The following is a 13,987-nucleotide window of genomic DNA, read 5'->3' on the forward strand; positions in this document are numbered from 1 at the left end:
AACGTCTCCTTCGTAACATTCTGGACATTGACATGAAAAAGGTTTTTCTGGATGCCAGATCATGGTTCCACCATTTTGACATTCATTCACTTCTCCCCGGCAGTAGGCCTCAAACATAATGAATATATAAAGTTGTTACTTTGGTAAAAAGTAGCATGAAAAATGAATATCTCTATCTCTTATAATTTCTTTCTGGAAGCGATAGTTAAGTTAAAATGGTTCTTACAAAGTCACTCCTATCGACTTTAGCCTCATGAAACGTCCACACTTGCTCTTCCTTGGTAAAGTGGCGCACATCAAATTTATGCTGTTTTGTGTTGGTTAGCTGACAGTTAAGCTCCTTTTCATCGCCTTTTTTTTTGTAATTAAACGCAACACAAAAACGATTTTCTGCGCATCGTAGTTCACAGAACAGATCCATTTCTTCAGTGAATTCATCAATAATGTTGGTCGTCAAACGTGATCCTAAAGCGCATGTGCGGAAACTAAATTAAAGAGTGGACTTTTCTTATCATCTCTATTGAAGGATGTGGTTCAACTTATATATCGATAAGAAATTTCCAAAAATATTTTCAAAAAATCCTTCCAAAATCGTTTCAAGAACATTTGTGAGAGGGCATGCTATAAAGTTAGTACAGTTTAGTGTCTTCCATTACTTCAATAGCAGACTCTAAACTGTTATCATGCATCATATTTGATACAAATAAATATACTTTAATTTTTATAACTTTTTCTTCAAATCATACTGCGTCCTCGTTTGTCGTTTCCTAAACGACTACCGGTATCTAATTCATAATTTTAAAATTGATCGATTTAGAGAATACTAAACCTCACAAAGTCTAAAAACCTCTAATGTATTATTATTTTATCATTCCTACTCGTCATAATAATATTATTCCACTTTGATCTCTCTAACTTTTCTGTTCAACATTATTATAAATTAAGTATATGGCTTAAATTCTTTAAAATTACAAAACACGAAATTAGGTATTTATTATAACATAAACATTGTTACCTTTTAGTCATACTTAAAATCATATAAAAATCATTACGACTTCCCATGGCAAATTTCTGAATTTTGAAAAACAATCAAATATGCCACTTGGAACGAAAATAATTGGGAAAACATCCGCAATTTGAAAGAGGTCAGTTTTAATTTCATGCTTCCAAAGCGATGGATTTCGTTTCGTGTTTAATAAACAATATAGGTTCATAAAGACAAGCATTTTTTTATGTAACCGACACATGGGGTGAAATTAATTAATGTGTAATAAATAACGAGTTGTTTATAATAATGCGTGATAATAAATTCGATTTATCACTGTCACTGTCAATGTCATATAATTATTTTAAAATGAATTAGATAATGGCTCGTGCACGGGTGCAGGCGTGTTCTCGTCGCATTTTTTCGACGTTACTTTTAAACGTTCCGATTCTCATGTGATTCAATCACAATTAAGTACGTAGGTATATAGCTTTACGTTTTCCAGTAACAAGTTGAAGAATTAATTTTGTCCTGAAATGTTTCGTTTCACAAATTAATATTCATTTTTTTGTAAAAGAAGCAACTTTCTAAAGCGATAAAGATCTGTAAAAAGATAAAATTGCACAACGGAACTATAAACCTTCAAGCTGGCAGGTATAACTGCGTGATTATAATAATGGTTCGTGCATGGTTCGTGCATGGGTCCACGCGTGTTTTATTTTAGGGTTGTTTCAACGTTCCGATTCTCATCTGTCGAGCGCATTAACAAGAATAATATCAGTTGTTGAGGCTCGTTGTCCTTAATGAAAAATTGAAATATTTGTGCATGACTGAAATTAATTTGTTTGTATTTTAAGGCTAAATATAGGTATTTGAGTGGTAAAATTTCATATAATTTGGTCGTATCGTTTGCAGGTGTAAAACAAAGAAATTACAGCGAGTGAGCAAGTCTTTACATATTTTAAACCGCTAAATCCTTTTCTCAGTGCCGCGCAAATCCATGGGAGTTAACATCACACACTGTCGTCATATTTGATCTTGACAATAAAACTTTGTAACTCCCATCTTTCTGTACTTTGTCAGCTTGTCTGTGGACAAACTCAATTTTTTTGCACAGTGGGTTTCAGTGACATTAATTTTTGTTATTTATCGTAAATTTTAATGCATGTGCCGGACAGGTAATTATTACACATGATTCATTCATACGTACGCGTGCACGGAGACAAATGGAAGAGTTAATTTAGTCACGAAAATTCTGAATCTAGTACAAGGTAAACGAAAACAAGCAGATTTGTGTTTCCACGATAAAATTGACAATCGTGTGCCAACTGCAATTTTTTTTATGATCGGTATTTTGCACAAAGCTTTAGGCCCTGCCAAAGTCTGTGTACAGTTCTGCTAAAATTACCGCTCTGCGTGAAGATATTATTTCGAATTCAATTATATTCATTTATTTTATAGTTATTTGCGTGTTATTGAGCTTAATTTACTTTCTTTTGGGATACTGCAACAAATAAACAAATTTCAGAGTTAGACATCGAATAGCAGCCATAAAAATTTGACTCAAATGTTTACATGCTTTAAAAACAATAGCATCCAAAAAAATCAGTCAGGCAAGTTGTAGCTACTAAAGATGCTGTTACGTTATGCAATTTTCATTTGCAACTTGCATGCAATTCAGTTAACTAAATTGCAACTTGCATGCAATGCAGTTATAATTGAGCGATGTTAAATTGTGAAGAGTGCTTGAAATGCTAAGAAAACGTTTTTGTAATTATTTACACACAGTAATCTTAAAATGGACAAAATGAGCCGTAACTCGTAAGTTATTTTACTTTCTGAGATTAGTTAAAACCGGTCTGTCAACATGGTATAAAATTAATAAAGGATATCTCGCAATTTTCGCAAGTAACCCTTCACCCTTTCCAGCCCAACTTAATTTGCAGGACTTACGTCTTGCAATCTTACGCTTTTTGTCGCAAAGCTCAATACGAGCTGCAATGCGTGATCTCATGAGTCAAATTGCGCCCTTAAAATTTATTTTAAACTCTCAAAACGGTCTGTATTAATATCATCATTCCACATTTCGACAAAATTGCAATCTTCATTCTTATAGACTTCCAGTTAGTTTAGAAAATCTTAACATCAGGTAATCTAGTATAGCTATTATAGTAATAAAGAATGACATTTTAAGTTCTATTTTGGCTCACCATGACGAATTGCCAAATATTGTGAAGCTGTGAGAAACATTAATTGCAGCTGCAAAAACATGGAAGATTGTAGAAACATCCGAATTAGATAAAATTTCTTCATTTCTCAATTGCGGTTGAATTCCTCCTGTGCCCTTTACAGAATATGTTGTTTCCTCAAACATGCAGCAGCGAGAGAGTAAATGAAATTCAATCTCCCAATGGCCCGATTAAATAGTTAAACTGATGACGAATTTTCAACTTACCGCTGTCACTCATGCAGTCTATTGTGTTTAAGCTTTTTGTTAAGCTATATTAAGCTGAGCTACCGCAACCCGTGGTCATTATTATTAGCAAGTTTACGATTCACGACGTGACCAGCTGAACGACAGGCTTGCAAAGCAAAGAAACTCCACACGCGATATAATAGGTGTGCATAATTTGTGGTCCCATGACAGCGTTGTCATTCTTACAACGCATTCAAATGAGTCATTTTCACGGCCTCTCGATGACACGAAAGCAGCTGAAACGTGATAGCTGTTTGATAGTTTATGTGTATCTTTTTATGGGCATTTTACTTGAAAAAAATTCTTAAATGGAGTAAATATCGAGCAGGAATTTAGTTTTGTATCATTCAGCAAATTTGTGCACTTTTCCACTTAAGCGACCACCATTATGGAAAGCGACCGTCTTTTTTTCTATTCATTATAGGCTTTATTTCAGGTTATAAAATTATATTTTACACGTAAAAATATCGTTATCTTACGTGTTTAAATACGATTTTTCTTGGTGGCGTAAAACTTTATATAACACTGATCGATGTTCATAATTATAATAAATATACCTTTATTTTGTAGCTATAATTTTTGCTGCGAATCATGCTGCGTCCTCGTGTGTGATTTCCTAAACGACTACTGGTATCTAATTCGTAATTTTGAAGTTGATCAATTTAGAGATTACTAAACCTCTCAAAGTCTAAAAACCTTTAATATATATGTTTTTTATGTAACATGCAACTGCGGGTGAAATTAAATAAAGTGCAATAAATAACATTTTGTTTACAATAATACATGATAAATTTCGATTTATCACTGTTACTGTCATATCATTTTTATTTTAAAATGAATAAGAAAATGGTTCTCATCGCATTTTTGCATTTACAATAGGCTCATTGTCCTTCGCAAATTAAAATGTTTGTATATGCATGACTGAAATTAATTCGTTTGTAATTTAGGGCTAAACATAAGTATTTGTGTTGTATAATTTTATATATATTTTGTTCATTTCAATACTTTTGATGTGTATAACAACGAAATTACAGACGAGTGTACAAGTCTTTAGTTATTTCAAACCGCTAGATCCTGCGGAACTATATGGGAGTAAACATCACACACTGTCGTCACATTTAATCTTGACAAATAAACTTTTGTAATTCCCATCTTTCCTATACTTTGTCAGTTTGTCCCTAGGCAAACTCAATTTCATTCACAGTGGGTTTCAGTGACATTAATACTTGTTATTTATCGTAATATTTAATTAACATTTTTGTGTTGGACAGATGAATCAATCATAAGTACGCACGGATGTAGCTATACGTTTTCCAGAAACAACTAGTTCAAAAATTAATTTTGTCCTGAAATTTTTCGTTTCACAAATTTATACTCATTTTCTTGTAAAAACAGCAACTTTCTAAAGCGATAAAGATCTGTAAAAAGATAATTTTACAACGGAACTAAACCGTCAAGCTGGCAGGCAACTGCGTGATGAGAATGATTATGGTTCGTGCACGGGTCCACGCGTGTTTGATGTTTTTGTTATTTATCGTAAATTTTAATTAACATGGCTGTATGTGCCGAACAGGTAATTGATACATAAGTACATACGCGTGTACGTTTTGTCCTGAAAATTCTGAATCTAGTAGAAGGCGAACGAAAACAAGCAGATTTGTGTTTCCACGATAAATTTGAAAATCTTGTGTTATATATAACTGTAATTTTATCTGCATGGGTACTAATTCCGCCCGGATATTAGGAATTACGTCCGGGTATTGTGACAGAACATAGCGGAATCCAAAGTTGTCCAAATTCTATTTCATGGACCGTGGAAGTTCAATGGTCATAGCAATTGTGCGCACGTGCAAAATTTGAACGAGTATTAAAGCACTGGCGATCACCAACTTACTGATTGGCTAAGACAAAACGTTTGTGTTTCAATGAAAAACGTCAGCAATTTAACTGTCATTTTGCAAATTTTTTTTTGCAAATTTTTTTTTTAAATAGTATGGTATGCTTTTGGTATGCTATGGTCGTTTTGCCAAGACCTAACTGACTTTTTAAGGCTTACATCGTCGTTTTAACTTCCAAAAGAGTTATTGCAAGTGTAATTCGGAGATTTGATATTACAAATTTCATTTTGAAGCTTCTATTGCAATTGACTGCAATCATTGCATGATTTTAGAAATTCGAAAACAATATTCGACGTTTATAGTGTTTGAGGATTTAAATTATTTTTGCTGTTTTGAAGGTTTAGCTATAGTGAAGTATCAACTAAGTCTATAATATGACTATAACTACACGCAACGCCTGCAGCACCGCAGGTAAACGGTGACCTCATTTCACCTTAACGACTGTGTTTGTTTCCGAAAAATTTGAAACATCAGCTATTATATTGAGGTCTGGCTGTAACTCAGGAAAAAAATTGCGTCGTTTGAAATGGCAAGGGGTTGCTGCATGCATGTATTTCTAGTGTATTATCGGTATTTTGCACAAAGCTTTAGGCTTTGTTTACACTGCCAAAGTCTGTGCACCGCTCTGCTTAATTTTTTGGGTTCACAAATTCATATTCAATTTTTTGTAAAAACAGCAACTTTCTAAAGTGATAAAGATGACTGCGTAAAAACATCAAACTCAACGGAACTAAACCGTCAAGCTCGCAGGCAATTGAGTGAAGATATTATTTCGAATTCATATATTTTAGTTATTTTCGTGTTATCGAGCTTAATTTACTTTCTTTCGGGATACTGCAACTGTGTGCAACAAATAAACAAATTGTTGACATTGTGTTACTACATTCAATAGCAGCTATGAAATTCTACTCTGATCGAGATATTATGACAATACCAAGACGTTAAATGGATGCGAATGAACCGAAAAGAAATATGAGAATAACCATGGGATTCATCATAGAATGCGGTTGTTGTTACTTTGGAATTTCTGGAAGCTTGAAAATATATTTAAGGGGTTGTCATTTCCTATTATTATTGTATACGTGTTATCAGACAGTAAAAGCAATCAATTTGAGAAGAAACTAGTAACGTAGTAGATCAGTAAAGTAGATTTACAGACATCAGATAATTTAATCAACTAGAATGTGCATGAATGGTATTTTTGGGTGACTTTGAGACATTTGTTTCAAACCTCTCCTCAGAATTCTTATCTATATGGCAATTTGACTCTTTATGAGCATGTTGTTCAATGGTAGGCCTGCTAGCTCCTATAATAAGGTATTTGATTACGACCACGCACAAAACTTGCCGAATTTTAACCAATTTCGGCAGATGTGTACTTTGCTTTTTAAAAGATATCCTTATTGAGTAAAAGTCCTCTTACGCCCGTCTTATTTTCTAATTTTAAACATGAAATAAGAATATACATTATCTCCCCTCCACTTCAAGCCGTCTAAAAAAAACATTGTATAGCTTATAGCAATCCGTTTTTGTAATGCCAGAGGCTTGCTTGATTGCTTGCTTGCTTGCTTGCTTGCTTGCTTGCTTTCTTAAATGCTTGTCTTGGACCATGACGTCACACTCAGCACTACGTCACACAACTGTTGTACGTCACACTCGGCAGTTTTCGCCATTTATCGCCAACCTTTCCGGTGCAATCAAACATACAGTTCAAATGCAAATTATTTTAGTATCAACATAGCTTTTCTATATGTACGTTGTTTTGCTTACATTTTTGAGCTGTTTGAACTTTGCACGTCTTACTCAAATAATATAAATAATCAATAATATTTAAACGACATATATGGTCTTCTAGTGTGAAAACAGCTACAGTATTTAGACGACACCTTCAGACCGCCGACAGCAGGCGATTTGTTTGTCTATAGACGATTTGTTTGTCTTCTGATGGGAAAACGGCTAATCGCTCATATTTTATGAAATTTGGAGTTAATCAATACGGCGGATGCGTAGCAAAACCAAATGAAGTTTCTATACTTTAATAGTAACATGTAATATTTGTAGATGTGAATGCTGTCTGCTGAAACTTTAGCATATAGCTCACATGCACAATCAGTTTATGAATTATGTAAACATAAGTAGAGGCAGGAACGCAAAATAAAAGGCTGTGTCATTCTAGCTACCTAAAATTATGCTTCGGCCGAAGAGGTCTGAACGTGATCCCAATTATTTTATACATCGTCACGCATCGTCTTCATCAGCATTAACTTTACTGCAATTATTGAATATGATCAATGAATGTGGTAATTATTGGCATGGTGGGTAAAATAGCCTGCTCAATTTGGGAAAGAATCAGCCCCTTCATTAATCATCAGCAATGGACAGTGATAATAATATGCCGATCCTCACTGATCCATTGTATTCTTCTCTGACTGACAAAGGATTTTATACATGCACCAATGACCTCCGGTAATGACATGGCCCATTCTTTGGACTACAGGGTGACTCAAAAAAAACGCAATACTTAAATATGCAGAACATTAATACAGCTCTAAAGCGCAATAGATACGCACTTCTGGGAATTGAAAATGGCTCTTAATCCTTCATTTAAAATGCTAAAAGTCATTTTAGCTGAACTATGGTGCAAACCCGAACAATATTAATATTCTTGCATATTTAAGTGGCCGCGTTTTTTTTAAGACACCCTGTACACTAGTGTCAACCAAGCGCTTTAGTTAAAAAGTCACACCCAGCTTACCGCGCTGATTCAGTGAATCAGTTTAATCAGACGATATTCATGGCTTCGCGAAGAAATAATCCGGCCGTTATTGGCTACATCCACAACCTGTCACCTTTGAAAAAAGGTAAACTGAATGGTGCGACTTCGAACTCCAAATGCAAGACAAACGGGTACAACTTTTAGCACTAGTTATTCTGCCAGCTAAATCCATGATACCACTCAGATGACAAAGACAGAGCGGTAGTGACATATACGCGCTGCGTACTTATTCTTAAAATAAGGCAGAACCTAAACCTTCCAATAATTGTACAATGTTATTACGTGATAGTTTTCTTATTTCTATGCATGACCATAAAACTTCCTATTCTTGCCTCAATGCCGCAGAGGCAATTTTCCGTTTCGTAAACCGCCAGTGTCACCAGTGACAATCAGTGTCACCACTATTAGCGTGCGTCACATCCGGTGAGTAACTACGTAAGTGTAATCTGCTATGCTGACAATCCACTGAGCTATATTAAATTCCTGGAGGACCGGCTCGCTGCCAAATCGTGTCGCCAAAAAGATGGCGGATTTTGAGCTTTGCTGACGCCACAACATGGTTCCTTTTGCTCATGGTAGTTACCACTGACATACCGCGATACAAGGTGAAAAACTGTGTCCATCTCCCTCCTGGTTTTTATGAAAATAATTTCGGCTTTCGGTATATATTTTTTTTGTATTTCATATAAAAAGGATAAAAATGTTCCGCTTTTTTCCTGTTCAACAGACGTAACTTCGTGTCCTACGTCTGACCCTAGGTAGCCCAAAGGTAATTTGTGTTTTAATCTAAAGCGTCCATCCAGTTTAATATCGCGGTCTGTGATGTAAACACAATTGCTATATTTGTATTATAAATAAGATAAGGTTGGCAACTAAATATAAATTAACGACGTACACTCTCAAAACTATCGACAAAAAACATTGAAAATATGAAACATAACTCACTAAAAACATCAAAACAATAAAATTTGATGTTTTTAATTGCTCCCCAGTACATTTTCTTGTTGAAAACAACTCTAGAAATACGAAAAATTTAGCGATACTTTTCGTGTTGCCATGAATTTTTTCGCCGTAACGATGCGGGATGTCTTTTGCCTAGCACTGGTTTTCGATTCAAATGGCGAAGCAGCGACCTCATTGGCTCTTAAAATTGGCGAATAATTAAATTGGTGTTCGCCAATTTTAAGAGCCAATGAGGTCGCTGCTTCGCCATTTGAATCGAAAACCAGTGCTAGGCAAAAGACATCCCGCATCGTTATGGCAACACGAAAAGTATCGCTAAATTTTTCGTATTTCTAGAGTTGTTTTCAACAAGAAAATGTACTGGGGAGCAATTAAAAACATCAAATTTTATTGTTTTGATGTTTTTAGTGAGTTATGTTGCATATTTTCAATGTTTTTTGTCGATAGTTTTGAGGGTGTACGTGGTTAATTTATATTTAGTTGCCAACCTTATCTTATTATAATACAAATATAGCAATTGGTGTTTACATCACAGACCGCGATATTAAACTGGATGGACGCTTTAGATTAAAACACAAATTACCTTTGGGCTACCTAGGGTCTGACGTTGCCATTCATGGCTTAGTTCACTTATCGGTAGAGTTTTTTTCTCATTTAGCTGATATTTTATAGCATCCAGGTAAGCCGGTTTTTATAACAATTTTGTTTTTTGCCTTTGGACTATAGTATAAACTGATTACCAAAGGTTCTGAGCCAATATAAAATCCATCAGAACTTATAGTTATACAAACAGCAAATATACTATTTTCGACCCTTTGGTACATATGTACCCAAACTTTATCATTTTTCTTGACTTGTGTGGGGAAGGGATTAAATTTCTGGCAGTGTCAATCTTTTGAGTTTGGTCTATGTTGTTTTCATAATAGCAAATATCAATGTAATAGGTAAACCTTTCCCCCAGTCAGTCTACTAGATGCCATCATCAATTAACAAAATCTGACTGACAAAAGTGCTGACTGCTGAGTGGGTGCTGATACAAAGTAATAAGATTTTTGCTGTAAACAGTGTAAAATTTCAATCTTGGATACTGAATGATAAAGCCTAGATAATATATTAACTTGTTTGCCTTGTCAAATCCAAAGTCAATTTATCAATTACCATATGGCTCACAATTGATTTTTTAGCTTTTTGCACCTTGTGAATAAATCTTGATCAGATCTCCATTCTCCATTTTTATTTTTTAGGATGAAGTTATGATGCTATGAAATAAAGGTGGCCTGTCATGCAAATTGCTGGAACATTGAACTGAGATGAATACAGCACATTATACACATCGTTATGAATGTGCATTGTTATTCTTACCATGTTCACTGATTTTGTTGTTGGCTGGTGTATTTATAACAATTGTTATATTTATGAAAAAAATAAATATAAACATGCATTGACTGAGCAGTGTGTCTTCAATCTGCACCCACTTTTCTAATTTTCTGTTGATGGTATTAACTTCCAAGGGACTATGTTCATTAGGCTAATCAGGAGTAATGGAGTCTAAGGAGGGATTAATATTATTCATTACTATGGCCAGGGGTCTAATTAGACAATATTGAAAACTTTTATAGCCCATTGAGGTACAAGCTGCACTTAGCATTAGTCAGCTGCCCAGCATCTTGCCTGAGCTTTGGCCTCACACACAATGAAGTCAAAAACTAGCCACCACACATGAAGTACTCTAGTATGTCATTTTGAACTAATCTGGTTACATATCTTTGTATAACTTCAGTTCATGGTTATATTTAATGACATTTTTGAAGATGAGGTTAAGTCAGTTTTAAGCATATTTTCCATGCATAACAAATCTTGGTCTTAACTGTTGGGACCAAGGGTTTAGAATTAATTAAATAGTAACATGACTAGTAGAATAAGAACGTTGAGAACTTTAATTAGTAATTAAAAAAATAACATGAACATACTCTTCCAAGTCTTTATACTTGTAGTGATGTTTATATTGCATTTGCCAACACTATCAATTGTTATAAAAAGCCTACATTTGTAACAAACAGCTTTAACAATGTTTCAGTTTCATATGCCGTTTTTGGCTAGTACTATTAATTTGTGACCCACAGACCTCACATGTTACTTTTGCCTTGGTATGTGTCACCTGGTGTCTTCCTAGGTTTCGCTTACTGTGAAATGCTTTCCCACATTCATCGCATTTAAATGCTTGTTGGTGCTCCTTAACAATATGTGACTTGAGGAATTCTTTATGAGAAAATTCTTTACCACAGTCACTGCAATGCATCTTGCCACATCCTTTTTCATGATATCTCAGATCCCGTTGACGTACAAATGATTTGTCACATAACTTGCATTTCTGCTCTACCTCAAGTAAACCGGTGTCCCAGTCTTCCCTTTTCCTCTGAGCTTCATCCCTCCATTCCTGCATAGAGAAAATATTTATTTTGGGTCAATCCTATTGCCCAATGATCCTAAGGGAGAAAATGTCTTTGATGAACTATGATAAAATCTAAACAATCATTCCATTTAATATCCACAGCTCCTTGGGAACAAGATTTTCCAAATTAATAGCGTCTGAACATTCTGATTTTTTGAGGGGATTGTTAAAGGGCAATTTCTGAGGAGATCAATTTTTTTTAAATTTCCAAAGGTTGGAAGGAGGAAGGTGCTACCTCTAAACAAGGGGGGGAACCCAAGGGGGTCTATGAGCTTGAAAAATAATAAATTCTGAGTTCTACAAAAAATATTGAAATTCTCGAGGTCGTCCAGAAAACTGTTTCCAAAGGGGTGTAAAATCCGTATCTTTGTCACTCAAGGGGGGGGGGGGGGGGGGGGTGTCAGGAAATTAAATGGAAGGGCCCATTGTTTTGCTCCTGAAACCTGTAAATATTGTTTACAAATTATTACCTTCCTTCTGTATGTACCAAGTTTCCGCCACATCCCTGAAGCAACTTTACTTATTTTCCCTATTTCATGTTCTTGCCCAAGTCTACTTGCTATCTCAGGCTAAAGAAATATCGCAACATAGTTTGTATTATTACTGTAGTAAAATGTTTCGCGTAAAAATTTTCTGGTAAATATATACGCAATAGACAATATCTCCAAATTGAAAAAAATTTTTACTTTTTGTTTTCTCTAATATGCCCTTTTATTAATACTCTTTATTCAGATATTGTAGAACGCTGGATTATTACAATACAACAACGCAACAAAAGAACAACGTGCCTTCACGAGTAAAATCGCAGAATTATGCAAATTTTTCTCTAGACTAGTTTCGTGTTTTAGTATTCTGCGTTGATTTACTGCTGTATTTAAATAAACTAATTGATCTTATAGAAAATTTGATACGTACAGCAACTCCTTGATAGAATTGATTCCATCCACTTGGTTTTTTCAACGATTTCTTGTGGGCCTGCTCATCCGCCATGTTCATAAAGCGCGCGAGCCTTTGTTATTAATATTCCGTTTCGTATTCACCGGATGTGACGCACGCTAATAGTGGTGACACTGATTGTCACTGGTGACACTGGCGGTTTACGAAACGGAAAATTGCGCCGCAGAGCTCCACAGAAATTAAAAACGTGGGGTTTTACACACATTTTAGACACATTTTATTCTTATTCTATGTTTGATTACACAAGGATTTCATTCTCATTACTCTAAATCTCAATAACAGTGAGTTACTGTGACATGAAACTCATCACAACTTTATCTATACATTCATTAGAAATATTGTTGGGAAAAAACATTGCAATACTTTTGCATTTGTCAGAATGATAATTGCATACAACTTATCGTGTCGTCAATAATATCGATGGATACCAGTCCGTCCGTATTAATTCCATACTCTCCGAACCTTTAAAATTAGAAAGTAGCGTACCCCAAGCAGGGCCGGATTAACCATATGGCAGAAGCGGCATATGCCACGGGCCCCGCGGTTTTGGGGGCCCCGCGCTTTACTCAGTTCAAATTTTTTTCGGTGCGTGGGAGACGGAAAAAGGGCCACAAGGCCGCATAGCCACAAAATAAAATAAAGTGACTCCAAAAAGCGAGGCCCCATAAATAAATAAAAATGCCTTTAAAGAATATATTAATTAAGCTATCGGAGCAAAATAAATAACGCGAAGCCTTAGAAATCAAAAGTCGAGGCCCAATAAGGCACCCCTGCACCAGATTCTCCCAAGAAAATTTTAGGGTAATGGGAAAATTTAGAAACTGAAAACTTCAAGTAAAGGCAGGGCTGCCCAGAGGGGTGGTCAAAGGGGAAATTTGCCCGCAAAACCCCCCCAAACCTGCAAGAATAAAATTAAACTGCATGTTGTTGGAAATATATAGTGGCCTCTTTCAGAAAACGTCTTAGGTTATTTATAGTTTAGGTAATGCAATATTATACTCGATTTTGCAGAAATCTCAACCCAAAACGCAGGAAATCGCATTTGCTGCACACTAAAACTCAAAATTTTCTTGGGGGGGATGCCCCAAACCCCCTAATACTGCTATGGCCCCAAAATTAATTTTCTTACACCTCTCAATGTTCCGGTCATGCATTTACGCGCTACAGTAGTAACAAATTGCTATTTTTTGCGGATTTTACTCTCCTTTTACCCGAGCCCCAAAAATTCTGTGGTCAGTGAGTAAAGGCTTTGATGCTTTACGGGGTTGAGGGGCCCCGCGCTGAAAAAATGCCACGGGCCTCGCGAAAGGTTAATCCGGCCCTGACCCCAAGGAAGCATTTTAGGAACACCTTGCTGTTTAGCATATATGTCAATGACTTACCCTCAATAACTAGTAAATGCTCTGTCGAAAGTTATGCGGATGACACAAAAATGTACACGTGCTTTTCAACCAAAGAATGTGATTCAACTATGTTGTTT

General features: G+C 35.4%; 1 protein-coding gene across 1 annotated transcript; it reads right to left on the reverse strand.

Annotated features, from left to right (window-relative positions):
* Nucleotides 1–11,160: 11,160 nt before the first annotated feature.
* Nucleotides 11,161–12,546, reverse strand: LOC114534377 (zinc finger protein 19-like). The gene is made up of 3 exons (XM_028555818.1): nucleotides 12,466–12,546; nucleotides 12,021–12,119; nucleotides 11,161–11,535 (listed from the first exon to the last, which is right to left on the reverse strand). The coding sequence occupies exons 1-3, from the start codon at nucleotides 12,544–12,546 to the stop codon at nucleotides 11,161–11,163; spliced, it is 555 nt and encodes a 184-aa protein (XP_028411619.1).
* Nucleotides 12,547–13,987: the final 1,441 nt, after the last annotated feature.

Source organism: Dendronephthya gigantea, unplaced genomic scaffold, assembly GCF_004324835.1.
Source record: "Dendronephthya gigantea isolate DGI-Jeju-01 unplaced genomic scaffold, DenGig_1.0 000099F, whole genome shotgun sequence".
Classification (NCBI taxonomy): Eukaryota; Metazoa; Cnidaria; class Anthozoa; order Malacalcyonacea; family Nephtheidae; genus Dendronephthya; species Dendronephthya gigantea.

What these genes read in the sequence shown, in the direction of transcription:
- LOC114534377 (XM_028555818.1), bottom strand. Translation starts at nt 12,546, where the DNA reads ATGAACATGGCGGATGAGCAGGCCCACAAGAAATCGTTGAAAAAACCA. An exon ending in AATTCTATCAAGGAGTTGCT is followed by an intron (nt 12,120 to 12,465) that starts GTACGTATCAAA and finishes ATATTTCTTTAG; the next exon opens with CCTGAGATAGCAAGTAGACT. An exon ending in TTGGTACATACAGAAGGAAG is followed by an intron (nt 11,536 to 12,020) that starts GTAATAATTTGT and finishes TTCTCTATGCAG; the next exon opens with GAATGGAGGGATGAAGCTCA.